The sequence below is a fragment of the Psammomys obesus genome, unplaced genomic scaffold (genome assembly GCF_907164565.1).
Source record: "Psammomys obesus unplaced genomic scaffold, mPsaObe1.curated_primary_1811, whole genome shotgun sequence".
Taxonomy (NCBI): Eukaryota; Metazoa; Chordata; class Mammalia; order Rodentia; family Muridae; genus Psammomys; species Psammomys obesus.
The window spans coordinates 3,584,897-3,599,326 of record NW_026596443.1 but is presented as its reverse complement, the minus strand read 5'-3'; the positions used below and the strand labels follow the sequence as shown (position 1 = coordinate 3,599,326).

The 14,430-nt window shown below is 45.3% G+C and overlaps 1 protein-coding gene across 3 annotated transcripts in view; it reads left to right on the top strand.

Moving 5' to 3' along the window:
- Positions 1 to 8,809, top strand: part of Ipo9 (importin 9) — a 48,330-nt gene extending 39,521 nt beyond the window's left edge. For all 3 annotated transcript variants that reach the window (XM_055598051.1, XM_055598052.1, XM_055598053.1), the window contains 8 exons: positions 750 to 878; positions 1,632 to 1,907; positions 2,529 to 2,695; positions 3,593 to 3,726; positions 4,360 to 4,482; positions 4,878 to 4,982; positions 5,187 to 5,263; positions 5,718 to 8,809. In XM_055598051.1, coding sequence (XP_055454026.1) covers positions 750 to 878; positions 1,632 to 1,907; positions 2,529 to 2,695; positions 3,593 to 3,726; positions 4,360 to 4,482; positions 4,878 to 4,982; positions 5,187 to 5,263; positions 5,718 to 5,828 — 1,122 coding nt within the window. In that variant the 3' untranslated portion in view covers positions 5,829 to 8,809. The remainder of the gene's footprint in view (positions 1 to 749; positions 879 to 1,631; positions 1,908 to 2,528; positions 2,696 to 3,592; positions 3,727 to 4,359; positions 4,483 to 4,877; positions 4,983 to 5,186; positions 5,264 to 5,717) is intronic.
- Positions 8,810 to 14,430: the final 5,621 nt, after the last annotated feature.

Below are 14,430 nucleotides of genomic sequence, written 5' to 3'. Positions count from 1 at the left end.
AGTTCCAGGGCAGCAAGGAACTCACAGAGAAACTACACAGAGAAACGAGTCTTGGAAGGATGGGGGGAAAGGGTACTGTGTAGTGAGAGAGAGAGAGAGAGAGAGAGAGAGAGAGAGAGAGTGTGTGTGTGTGTGTGTGTGTGTGTGTGTGTGTGTGTGTGTGTGTGTTATGAGGCATGATCTCACTATGTAGACTAGCCATATAGACCAGGCTAGCCTTGAACTCACGAGATCTGCCTACCTTTGTCTCTCCAATTCTAGGGTGCTAAGCATGCACCATCATGCCTGGTGGCATATCCCCCCTCCCCCGATGCATGTGTGTCTGTATACATGTGGGAGCTAAAAGACAACCTCTGGTGTCATCCTCAGGAACACAATCTACAAGAAACCAGATCTCTCATTGGTTTGAGTCTTGCCAAGTAAGGTATGCTGTCTAGCCAGCAAGCCTCAATAAAGCTCCATTCCCTGCCTCCCTAGCACCAGGATTATAAGCATATGTGCCATTCTGTCTATCTTTTTTTTTTTTTTTTTTTACATGAATCCTGGAAATAGAAGTCAGTTCTTTATGCTGGGAGCTGCTTTACCAACCAAAACATCCCTCCAGCCACTGTCAAATACCATCCACCCCCAGGCCTAATAAAATTATAAGAGCTATGGTGAGGCTCAGAGCTTCGTCTGCCTAACAAGTGTCTTGGTTGGTGGATACCTCATACCCTAGAAGTAATTCTGACTTCTCTTTCTTCCTGCAGACTGCCATTGATATCCTGACCACAGTAGTTCGAAATACAAAGCCTCCCCTTTCCCAGCTCCTTATCTGTCAAGCTTTCCCTGCTGTGGCACAGTGCACCCTTCACACAGATGACAATGCCACCATGCAGGTATGTGAGACTTGGAAAATAAGAGAAAACAGTATTCCCACTGTGGCCATATAGTAGGCCAGAAAATCTGACATGTGATTATGCTTTTGAAACAAGTCTGTTAACTCCAAATTTACCCAGAGAAGCCTGGTAGGCTTGTGCTTTAAGGTCTATGACAGCCTTAAAAGTATGAATACAAGACGTCTGGCTGCCTGTATTTGGTTAGGAGCCTAGACTTGGGACCTTGGAACCTTTCTGAATATTATGCTGATAGAGTCAACGCAACGAAGTGATAGACCTGGAGAAGTGAGGGATGCATTGGTTCCCTTTTCAGGTCTTTATTACTGGGGTTGTTTATGAAAGCTATAGGAAAATGATAGTAGATATGGCCAGATTGGAAATTCCTAGGCAAACAGTGATTTGTGTGAGGTCTATCTTTATCCCATGAAGACCTTTAATGCTCCTAACTATTGTTACATCTAAGGGTTTTGTTTTGTTTTGTTTTTTTAATAATAAAGGTAAACCTGTTTCCTTGGTCATTGATCTTTGTAATGAAAAGTGGACAGCTGATTTTTGAGAGAGCTGATTGGACAAAAGAAGGATTGTGTTAGTGCTTGTCTTTATGGATAAACATAACTTCCTATATCTAATGTTATGAACCACGTGAAGCCTATAGACTTACTGCCATCATAAGGAGCAGTAACAATCAGTCTGGGGTCCTCCTTGCATCTGTTCTCCCATGACTAATCTTAATTGTCATTTCTGTCTCCACAGAATGGTGGAGAGTGCTTGCGAGCCTATGTGTCAGTGACACTGGAACAGGTAGCCCAGTGGCATGATGAGCAAGGCCACAATGGACTATGGTACGTGATGCAAGTAGTGAGCCAGCTCCTTGACCCACGAACCTCAGAGTTCACTGCAGCCTTTGTAGGCCGCCTGGTCTCCACACTCATCTCCAAGGCAGGGCGGGAGCTTGGGGAGAATCTGGATCAGATTCTTCGTGCCATCCTCAGTAAGATGCAGCAGGCAGAGACACTCAGTGTGATGCAGGTAAGGACGGTGGGGTTCGAGGCTTTTTTGTTACATGGGTGATAGGGAATCAAATGAGTCTGTGTGTTTTATTCTCTCACTATCCTCATAGAACAGTTAAGTAAAATAGGATCTGTTTGGGGGCAAGAAACATGAGCAAGGAAAGCCCCGTGTTCTGTCCCATGTGTGGACTCTGCTGTATATAAACAGATTTATTTTACATGTATGCATGTTTTGCTTGCATGTACATATATGCACCATGTACATGGATCCAGACCCTGGGAACTAGAGTTAGAAATGCTTGTGAGCTACCAGTGTGGATACAAAGAACCAAACCCAGCTCCTTGGCAAAAAACAGCAGTGCCCTAACCACTGAACCATTTCTTCAGCTCAGACTCTATTTCTGGTTTGTTTTTTTAAATGGTCTTGGTATACAGCTCTGGCTAGCCTGGCATACTCTCATGTAGCTGTCCTTAAACTTCGTGATCTGCCTGCCTCAGCTTTCTGAATCCTGGGCTTAAAGGTATACGCCACCGTGCACAGCCCCAGACTCTGTTTCTTGACTGATCAGCCCATTCTGTCTCTCCTCTTAGTCTGTGAAATCTGTTTTACTGAAAAATGTCCCCTCTTGTTTTCTTCTAGTCACTGATCATGGTATTTGCTCATCTGGTGCACACTCAGCTAGAACCTCTGTTAGAGTTCCTGTGTAGTCTTCCAGGACCGACTGGGAAGCCTGCCCTGGAGTTTGTGATGGCTGAGTGGACGAGTCGGCAGCATCTGTTCTATGGACAGTATGAAGGCAAAGTTAGGTGAGACCTCATATTTTTGCTGTGAGCTTTCTATTTCTACTCACATTTAAATCTCTCTTCCCTGCCCTGCACCACTGATTCTTGCTTGACATGCCAAGCTGTCCCTGAAGTCTCTTTTCTGTCTTTCTTGATAACTGTACATGTGAATGTCTCCATGTTGACACTCCCAATAAAACAATCAGCAGAGTAGAACATGGATTTCTGATTTCTGCTAAGAGCCTCCTCTGGAACAAACTTTGCTTGGTTAGATATAGATAGTGGCTTACCCTCATTTATAAACCCAAGCCTAAACTGGGTGGTGGTGGTAGCAGCAGTGGCTGCAGTGGCAATGGTGGCAGCAGCACACACCTTTAATCCTTTAAGCACTTAGAAGGCAGAGGCAGGGGGAATCTCCATGAGTTCAGAGCCAGCCTGGTCTACAGAGCTAGTTCCAGGACAGCCAGGGCAGCACAGAATTCTTGAAACACCAATAAATAAATAGAAATAAACGCAAGCCTTTGCATTATAACTCTATAGCCTAACTTCTGACTTCTTTTATTTTTTTTCTGGCCCCAGGAACCAAACCCAGGCTCTTGAGTTTGTTAGACAAGCCTTCTACCACTGAGCTAAATTCCCAGCCTCTCTAGCCTAGGCTGATCCCACTGGGTCTCATCACCCTAATACACTGTACAGTGTGGATAGCCATTGTGAGGCTTGCCTACCCTAACTTTGTTCAAGACAAGCAGATATCAGTAGACCACCTTATGGTATTCCCAGCTGAGCTCTGTTCCCTCTCCTAATTAGTAGTGGAAAGAAGTTTCACCATCAAAGAGAGGGTCTTCATTTCCCGAGGGTGACATAAGCTGCTTGGAGTAAGCTCTAGATGGGAGCTGACTGACATTCTCTGGCTCTTGCCAGCTCTGTGGCACTATGTAAACTGCTCCAGCATGGCATCAATGCAGATGACAAGCGGCTACAAGATATTCGTGTGAAGGGAGAAGAGATCTACAGCATGGATGAGGGCATCCGTACTCGCTCTAAGTCTGCCAAAAGTGAGTACTGCTTCCATTTTGTAGGGCTTCAGGATAATCTGGGACAGGGGAGGGGCTGTACTTTCCTTTGTATTCTTATTGGTGGGTTTCATAAAGAAGCAGAAAATTAAGCAAACAGTGAATCAGAATGTATGGATCCTTCTTGTAGAAAGTTGACACAAATAATCTTGAAGCAAGGCTCCCCAGGTTCCAGCTTCATTCTGAAGCTCTAACACACATTCAATATGCCTTGGCTCTTGGGTCACCTTTGGCCTACGGCTCCAGTGAATCGTGGATAGAGTTGCTGCCCTTAACTGCAAGTCTATGATTGTCTACCCTGTCTCAGAACTCAAGTTCTGGCTTGGGACTGGCATCCTGTGCTGGCTTCACAGCTTTGTTACTGGTAGGAACTGATCTCTAATCCCGGAACTCTTTTACCTCTTCTTATTTCTGAACTGATATATATGTTATATATATATAACACCCGGTAGAATTAAATTTAAATCATTCTTTGCTGGCTGGATATAGTCAGAGATGGTGGAAGGCCCCTGAGAGAATATGAACTTTGCCAAGTAGAACTGTACGGAGGATGAAGATGCTGCCAGATTGAGGCCAGTGACAATCTGACTTGAGGACTTTTTGCTTCCTTCCTAGACCCAGAGCGCTGGACAAACATTCCTTTGTTAGTCAAGATCCTAAAGCTGATTATCAATGAGCTCTCCAACGTCATGGAGGCCAATGCTGCTCGCCAGGCCACTCCTGCTGAGTGGAGTCAAGGTGCACCAGACCCTTACTCCCAGGGCACTTTTAACTTGGAGGATCAAGTTATATACTGTCAGAGATGATCAATTAGGTTTTTTCAGGTGCAAATTTAAAGGGTGTTGGGGGGAGTGTTACTGAAAAGTTGCAGCATGGCTGCCATTGTCAGGACTATATCGAATCTCAGAGGTTGAGGTGGGGTCAGCTAGGAAATAAGCTGCCTTACCCTTTCTTGAAAGCCTTCGTTCTTCCATTCAAACTCCCTGGGAGGGTTTGGCCATTCTTGGTTCTTTCACATTTGGGGACTGTGGCCCACATTGCCAAAACCCTTAGGGACCTTCTGTTCTGTCCTATAAACATTTTGGGGAGGGAAAAATGCATGACTGTTTAAGCTGCTTTTCATCTTCATGTAGATGATTCCAATGACATGTGGGAGGACCAAGAGGAAGAGGAGGAGGAGGAGGAGGACGGTTTAGCTGGTCAGCTTTTATCTGACATCCTTGCTACAAGTAAATATGGTAAGCCATTTCAGACAGGACAGTATGGTAAATACTGCACACTGGTACCAAGGATGGGTTACTCAAGAATGAGGAGATGTGGGCTCTATAAGGGATGTTTCTTGGACTTTTGTCCCTTCTGCCTCATCCATGTGGTTGTAAATACCAACACTGGCCTGATCACGGGCCTCTGTCTGACTCGCTTGTGTTGGCTATGTCTAACAGAGGAGGATTACTATGAAGATGATGAGGAAGATGACCCTGACGCCCTGAAGGATCCTCTCTATCAGATTGATCTGCAGGTAAGGGTATCCACAGAAGCTGTCTTACAAGTAACAATAGCTTTCAAGCCATGGAAGCAAGATTATGGGTTCAAGCCCATTCATAGTTCTTTATGAGAACTGCAAAAAGGTGGGGGTGGGGCTGCTACCTGTCTGATTGCTCAGGGCCATGGGGTGGTGAGGAGTGCTGGGATTTTCATCCAGTAGTCTGGACCAGCAATAATCCATCTTTTGAGGCTACTTCGTAAAGTTCTCTGAGTGAAATAGGAGATGGAGCCTTGGAAATATTTTTGGTTCCCTCTGACATTCTGTCACTGGGTTATATGTACATTACATTCACGAATGTAAAAAGCTACCCCTAGGAAGCTAGCATTTGAAAGGCAGCATTCCTGTACCACTTGCTGGTGGTCCTCATCCTGCTTTTCACAGCTGGCCCTGGGAATGTTTAGTAATGCCTCTCTTGTTCTTCCTCCAGGCATATCTCACAGACTTCCTTTGCCAGTTTGCTCAGCAGCCCTGTTATATAATGTTTTCGTGCCACCTTAATGACAACGAGAGGCGGGTTCTACAGACCATCGGCATCTAACAAGGGGAGTCTTCAACCTTTGTTCCCTCTCCTGGCTCAGCCACAGGCCATTCTACAGCCTTCACTGGCCTTGAGAGTCACTTTTTCTCAACCTGGAGTGGCTTCGTGGCCCTTGGCCTCAACAGTGACACTGACACTCAGTTCTTGCTTACCAGGGCTGATGTTTTAAAAAGCTAAAACAAAGAACATTTCTCAAAGTCCTGTGAAGATACCCCAAGTCTGGAACTCTTTTTCTCCCCAGCTCTGCCCCCTCCATTCCTAGCATCTTCGGTTGGCCAGACCAGAAACATTGATACCCAGGACTATGGGTTCCTGATTATTTAATCCCACCTCGGGAATACAGGAAAAAGGACATCTGTTGTGTTCAGATAAGAACCCCTTGAGAGATCATTGTGCTCTCTGCCCTCAGCCATTGATGCTCTAGGTTCTCACTAAGAACCAGCTGGAGCAGATACATACTAAATCTTTCCAGTAATCTCAGCTTCATGCTTTCCTCGTGCAACACTAAAGGTCCTCTGTCAAAGGAGCCATCTTCCCATCTTTGCTTCATTGCATGACACAGCCCCTCCCCCAGGCTCCTCATATATACATGCACACACAAAGTGAGCCAGACAGATGGCAACTTGTCTTTCTTTTTTTAGGGGAAAAAAAAATCAGGAAAAAGATTTTTATTTCTAAATCTGCCTGACCCATCTATATTGAATATGCCTCTTCTACACATAACCACAGAGTCCGATATTCTAAGGTTACCCCATCCCTCAGGAATCCCCTAAAGTGCTTGAGTTGTAGCCCTCGAATTTGCAACATGTATTTTTCTAGGACAGTAAAGTAATCTTTACAAATGAATTTAGTCTGCATACTCTAAGGTACCTCAGCATCTCTGCCTTCTGTTTATTCCCTCTAGAAGAAAAGTAAAAACAAGAAAAGAAAGTTTGGCCTATTTTGGCATCCTTCTGTAATTTGGCAGACAGCTCAGAAATCTTAGAGAACTGGTATTTTTCATTCAAGTATGTTTAAACTGTCAGTGGTACAGCATGTAGATGGCCCAGCGTTCAGTCCCTAGTACTGCAAAAATAAGGGGCATCCCTCAGTGGGTTTCCCTTGTGTTATGAATTGAGAGAGAGGGTAAAGATTAAGAGCAGAGTGATTGTCTGATATTTCCTGTGTGTGATAGTGCCCACATCTGATACTCCATTTTTAATAGCCAGAGCTATTTCTTTGGGGTGATGCTCTAACAAAAAGGAAAGGGAATGTGGAAGTGATGTTTGGCCTCCAGTGTGAAGCAGAAGGGTAACAGTGTAGCATTTAAGGCCTTTCATGGAACCCAAGGGTGTGGCAGCTTCTTTCTGACTATACCACCTGATGTCCTTAGTGCTCAGCCTTGAGTTCAGAGGCTTTTCACTAACATTTCCACCTTCTTTGTAAGAGCCTGAGAAAGTGTTATAGCTGTCTTCTGGCTGGCAGTGTGGAGACCAGTATTATCTCTGCCCTTGCTGCTTTTCCTCCTGAAGTTAAAATTCCTGTTAAAGAGAAATGGTAACATACCTGCCTAGTGGTCCACAGAAAACCACAGTATGAACTTTGGAACCTTGCTCCATAGTTGACCTCAAAGCCAATTGGATTTGGTGCTAAAAACAGTAGACCATTCCACACAATTAAGTTGTCCGATGGTTTTGATGCTTTAGAACAATGCCAGATTAGCACTGACCTGCTGTGTTTGAGAAAGCTTGGAGACCCCCATACATACACGGGCAGTGATTTGGTCAGTTCTATGTCTAGTGCCAAAGTTAGTCCAAAGGGCCTCCCATCCTGTTCCCATGCTTCAGTGTTGGTGGGAAGGCTAAGCTCTTGCATTAGGAAATGCATTCCTAGTTCCCCTAGGAAGCCATCCAGGCCAACATATGACTGGTTGAGAGTAGAGGCTTTTATGAGCCTTGATGGATAGATACTTGCTTGTGTTTTCAGAGCATTTAACTTCTGCAACAGGTACACAGTGAATATTCCTGTTCTGCTAAGAGCGTGTCCCTAAGATCAGGTGACTGTTGGTGTGACAAAGTTGAACTCTGGCTCTTATATATTTTTCTCTGAAAGCCAACTTCATTTGGGAAAAGGGTAAGGTGCACTTTTGGAAGATCAAGACCACTGAGCTAATAAGAGAGGTGCCGGCTCTCTGATGAAGGGTTTCCAGGATATAGTGAAACACTAGAAAGCTAAAAAGCAGGGGAAAAAACTCAAGAGAAGGAGTTGTTACTGCAAGTCACTGACTAGGAAGCATGAACCCACAAGCAGATGAGTATCAGTAGGAGGGAAAGGAGTCACTGGGACTGAGATGGTGGTTGTGAGCTAAAGAGCAAGTGGTGCCAAACTAATGGAAACGAGCTTTGGTTTCTGTTAGCCACACCAAAAAGCCTAGAGAGCTAAAGTCAATGCACTAAGTAACCAAACTACAAATCAGCCCTTTGTAGGGCGTGTGATGGGTCTCCCTTCGCTTCAGTGATGAGTGGGTTTATTATGCCTTACTCTTTCCAAGAAGTTTGAAGCCATTTGCAAGAGACTGACCTGAAAATGGAAAGAATACTGATCAAATTTTAGATGAGAGGAAACCTCTAGGAAGGTTGACATTTAGGATCCAAGTAGATCAGTCCTTATAAGAAAAGGGGAGTGGCAACAGCATTTATCAGGAAGCATGAAGATTGGAGTTCTGTGTACCTCCTTAAAGTACTGGGTTTGTGGACCTAGGTTATGGTCTAGGATGCTGCAGATTTTCTATGTCCCTGTCTGTGATCCTGGCTGATGATAGTACTTTGTAAAAGGACAACCAAAGCCTAAACTGTTGAGGGACAGCAGTGATGTGGCTGAAAAGGTTGTGCTCAGAACAGCACTTAAGCAAGTTAAAGGATTATTCAGTGAAAAGCATTGCACTGTCCCAGCCTACCAGGTGGACCTCTTGTGCCTAAGGAAATAAAAGATGGATTTCTGGCTGTTCTGTTTCCTGTCAGTTTCAGTGGATATTAAACCTCTGTTAGATGCAGAAGGCCAGTGACTTCGACTTTGCTCAAGAAGCTAGTCAAGGACCCCTTGGTGGTACCTGCCTGAAATCTCAGCACTCGAGAGACAGAGACAGGCAAATCTGAGTCCAAGGTCAGGTAGCCTACAGAGCAAGTTTCAGGCCAGCAAGGGCTGCATGATGAGACCTTGTCTTGAACTGGGGCATGGGGAGCTGATTAAGAGATCAGAAACCAATAACAAATGAGGCAAGTGCTATTTGGAGGTGCTGTGTTCACCGCCCCTCCCCCAAAAAGACTGGGCTAGTGATAATGGGGGCTGATCTGAGTTAGTGGCATGATAAGATGACCCTTTAATAGAGCACATACAAAAGGCTCACAGTTCGTGCTGAAATGCTAGAGCTGTTGAATGTATCTGTGAATGACCTTACACCTACTGTCCCGGCAAAATAGGTCCTTTTCCTTACCCCTTTGCAGACTGAGGAAAGCAGAGATGTTGAGTGATGCCTGCTAATGTGAGATTTCCATCCAAGAAGCCTGCATTTATTGATAGTTTCTTTTACCCTCCTATGCATTTTCCAGTCAGACAAAGAGATAGGGTAGGAAATTCTAGAGGTGACTATTTAAGATAAGGTCTTGCATTTGAAGAGCTTTTATAAACACAATAAAAATGTTAGAAAGAGCTGGCCATGGTAGAACACACCTGTAATTCTATCACTTTGGAGGAAGAAGCAGGCAGATCTCTATAAGTTTCAGGCCAAGCAAGGCTACATAGTGAGCCCTGACTTTAAAAAAAAAAAAAAAAAAGAGTGGAGCCTGAAGTATAGCTTGCTGGTAGAGCACTTGATTAGCATTCATGAGGCCCAGGGTTCTTCTCTCCCTATCAGCACCCAGCTAAGAAAAATATTAGGTACTGTGATACCTGGAGTCTATGCCAGAAACAAAGCTGTAAAGATAAGTGAGCCAAATGGTGAAGATTCCAACAAGGCCTGCTTCCTTTAGAGAAAGCAAGACTGGCCACCTAAGAGGGACTGAAAGTGGTTTGAGCTGAAGGGGGAGAAGCTGAAAGGTGGGAATGCCATCTGGCAGCAGACCTAGGTCAAAGAGCTGCAGCATGTGCTAAGATTATAACTTGAGTTGATGACTCCTTGAGGCTTAATTAATGATGCTAAGGGACAGGTTCCCAAAAGTGACAACTATCAAATGTTTTTTCTGTTATGAGCTCCTCTGCCGCAAAGAGGCCAAGCATTTTGTTCTTAGTTATCTATGCAGAGCCCCACTCTTAGGCAGTCGAACACTGCATCTTAATGCTTTATGAGGAGTCTAGTTGCAAGCAGCCAAAAGTACTTGCTAATAAAATTCCAAAATCAGTGACTGATTTGCCTTTTTGTGAGGATGATGCAGGTCAGCACCAGCCAGCTAGTGATCTCATTTTGTTTTGTTTTGATTACAAAAGGTCTCTCATGCCTGTGTGGCAAATATGCAGTGAGAAGGAAAACAGCCACTGGCCTGACTAGAAGGCCCAAGAAGCCCTTCAAGTCTTAGCATAACAGTATAGCAGGAAAGGGGGCTGGGACAGAGTGCTATCCTGTAAACCTTGGTTTCCCTGTCTGTAAAATGGGGGACTGATGCCTAGCTTACCGGAATGTGAGAACAGTCCTAACCCCTACCACAGAGCAGGAGCTAGCTTTATTTGGCTCCACTTGCCTGGTTGAATGTGACTGTGACTTAGTTCAGCCTCAGAGATGCCGCTGCTTCTGCTCAATGGTGAGCCTTTGGGAAGACAACTCTGTAGACCTGCCTGGGGAACAGGATGGAAACAGGTGATGACCCCAGTTCCCACCTGCCACCCACTGTGCAGTTTTTCTGTAGTTATCTGTGACAAATTATTGGTATATTGATTTGCTTTTGTTGCTTTTTCCCACCACCTCTCATTCTCAGAACATAATTGAGTTCTTTGTAATTCATTACCTTAGTGGGTTTTGAAGGGTAGAAAACCACCACTTGAAGGTAGCCATACTTGTAGATCTAAAGGGGAAAAGCACAGCTGAAATCAGGCCCAGGTCCTGGAGTGGAGGGACCTAGATTCCCACAGTAGGACTCCCTGAAGCCTGAGTGGTCAGGACACTTCCGATCCTGGCTGAGTGCCTGGTGACTGAAGGACTTTGGGAGAAGGCTGCATGGGATACCTGAAGAGCTCTCTACATAGGGTATGTACACAAGCCAGAACTTGTGAGTTGCATATCATGAGCATGTGTTAAAGCCAGAATAAGTAGGCCTGGAGCACTTACCCAGAGTTTTGTACTAAACTCCCTCACTAGTTAATAGGATAGTCTGATGTATTTCAATTAAAAAATTTTTTTCCACCTAGGTGGTGATGGTACACACCTCTAATCCAGCACTTGAGAGACGGGTGGGTAGACAGATCTGACTTCAAGTCTAGCCTGCACTATAGAATGTACAGAGTGAGTTCCAGGACAGATAGGGCTACACATCGAGCCCTGTCTCAAAAAAAAAAAAAAAAAAAAAAGCTATATGCTGATTTTGTGTTGCAGTTTCCCTTGGTCCTCTCGCGCCTGGTGGGAAAATTAGTGGCCTTAAGCCCTCTCCAGAGCAGAGAAAGACAGAGTGTGCTGGTGCCTCCGCTAAGCTCTGGCTTTGGGATTCTAGTGGGTCTGACTGGACTGTACCTGTTTCCACATGAGGGAACCAAGGCCAGAGGGGTCAGGTGGCTTTGAGTTGGCAGTCAGGAGGTAGCACAGGACTTAAGCATAGTTTGCAGTTCAGAGTGGGGGCCCTGGAGCCAGGCTAGATTTTGAGTCCTTGCAGGGCATGTGCCAGTCTAGGTAATTTGGGACAAGCTATACACTGTCTACAGTTATAATTCCACAAACAGGTATATTGGTATCTGTTCTACAGAGTGACTAAGAAATAAAGTCAGTACAAAACAAAGCACTTTGAAGTGAGGCTTACGGTATTAAATTTAGCTTGTTAGTATGATCTTGATTCTAAGGGAATTATCATCACCTAAACCTAGAGCCAATCCTGTTAAGAAAGGTCGTGTACATCCAAATTCAAGAGCCATCTGTGCTAAGATGGCGAAAACAAACCCCAGCTGAGTACGGTGGCCCCAAGCTCTTCCCAGGAGAGGGGACAGACAGGAGAGCTGTAAACAGCCTTCACCACTCACTCTTAGATCTCAAAATAACTTGTCTGCCTCCACCCTGCCCAGCTGGCAGAGCTGCAGGCTGAGTAAAGTGCCATTTAAAGATAACCTGGCACTCTCCATATGCCCCACTGCCTGGGCAAGCTCCTAAAAGCCAGACTGAGGCTGCCTAAGAAGGTGGCTGCTCATACCACCTAAGCCAGTGCATACAGCCCTTTCATCCTAGAGTCCAAACTGCCTAAGCTCTGCTCAGGTTGCTGAGTACACTGCAGACAAGCAGGAGCCTGACATCTGCAGAGGCAGTCCTAGATGACATTATAAAGCCTCTGGAGGGGCTGGATGGCAGGTGACATCCTACACTGGCCACCCCCCCCCCCAAAGGTGCCTACTACTACAAGAACAAAAGTAGAGGACGCTTTTTTGCAGCAAGAAATATTAAAGTTAGACACCAGAGAAAACATAATTGATATGCTTGTTTATGCTGGGGTCATGGGTACAAGGAGAGACCCAAGTTCCTTCAGTGCCCAGTTCAGCCATGTCCTTGGCCATGTTCTTGGTGCTTTTCTGAGTTTTCTCTTCCTCACTGTGAACTTAAGGAGAATATGTCCAATTCTCTCCTAAAAGGCTCTGACATCAAATTACAGTTAGGGGCACAGGGACCTACGGAAGGAAGAAACATGTAATTATCTGTATGGTTTGGGTTACCAGAGGCCAGCTGGGTGGAGAACGTGGGCAGGTAGCTAGAAGTATTCTAGAAAAGGCCACCAACAGAAGTAGCAATTAGAAAATGACAGTTTATCTAAAAGTGGTTCAGGTCAAACTAGGATAGCCAGACAGAAGTCTGATGGACAGACATCAGGGTAAGGCTAGGGCCAGGGCCTGGGGAGGTAAGAAGTGCCTCAGAAATGCCCAGGGTGGCTCTCAGGCTCTGATGTGACCAGGAACGTAGAAGGGTTTAGAGAAGCCTGGGCTGGCTATGAAGCCTAAAGCACAGTGACTCTGAAGAGTGTTAAAGCTAAGCCTCAGGCCACAGGCATGGTCTAGTCTTTTCCTACTCCACATGTCCTGATTACCTTTCTACTTTGTGCACCTGGCTGGTCCGAATGAGGCTAGGCACTCATGTTTCCCAAAGTAGTCAGTTTTTATGCCAGGCACAACCCTAAACATTTAAGGAGTAGGTGATGGACACAAGGCTTTGAAGTCACAAAAGGCCAACTCCAAATCTCAGCACTAAGCTGAGAGAATTGGCTTCTTCCAGCTCAGTTTCCTTGTCTGTACACTGGAATGAGCTCATTTGCAATATTAGTGGCTAATGTCTTGATCACCATGTGAGCCTCCTACTGCTTAAGCCTTATTTTGTCTCATAGTCACAGATGAGGAGCCTGGAGGGGATAATGCTCCTGCATCCCTTCCTTGAAGATTAGGGAAGGCTCAGGATTTAGACAGCCTCTTCCAGGGCCCTCAGTCTTCACTCCTCAATCCTTGCTCTATGGCTGCTCAGGACTCAGGCCTGTTGTGGTAATATAGCTCAGCCTAACTATTCATTTTTAAGCTTCAGCATCCCCTGCTAAAAAGTGCCACTTGGGAAGTGGTGGGCACTGTGCTTACTCCAGCCTAAGGTATGACGAGTAGGGGCTTTGAGGCAAGGCCAGCCATTGTCTGCCTTTGTAGGTGTGTGTACGTGACTGTCCTGACCTGCATGGGCAGCCTAACCACTGAATCCTCCTAATCCTCTATCCTAGAATTTTGCAAACAGAACACCGCTGGTGTAGCTGGGCATGGTAGTACGTGTTTTTAACCCAGCAGTCAGGAGGCAGAAGCAGCTGGATCTCTGTGAGTTAGAGGCCAAGCTCCAGCTCCAGGCGAGACCGGGCTGTATTAAAAAAAAAAAAAAAAAAAAAAAAAGCCTGTGAGGTGGCTTTGCTGATAAAGGCAATTGTTGCCTAGCCTGAAGACCTGAGTTAAGCCCCTGGAACCTACATGATGGAAGGAGAGAGCCAATTCTTACAATTTGCCTGCTGGTCTTGTGTCTCTCCCCCCACCCCCCAATAAAACAATGAAGTTTTTTTGTTTTGTTTTTTAAAGAAAGAAACTAAAGATACCAAATAATGCAGAGACAAGTGAAATGGGATCAAAAGCATACTCCAGAGAGCAGAGTCAACTCCAAATAGGAAGGACAGCCTTTGCTGCACTTGGTGGCAGGGGCCTTTGCCTTCATGGAGTTAATGCTATAGGATAAAGAAGGACAGCAGTGGAGAGGCAGAGGTCGTAGTAAGTGAAGAATTGTCCTTGGCAGTGGTATTTATGACTGTCCAGTTGAGTACGCACTCCTGCCAGCCTCCCAGTGACTGACAGTTTCCTGGGGCAGGGGTATACTTCTTTTGTTCCCTCTCTCCTGTGATTTCCTTTTCCTAATTCATTTACAATCTGC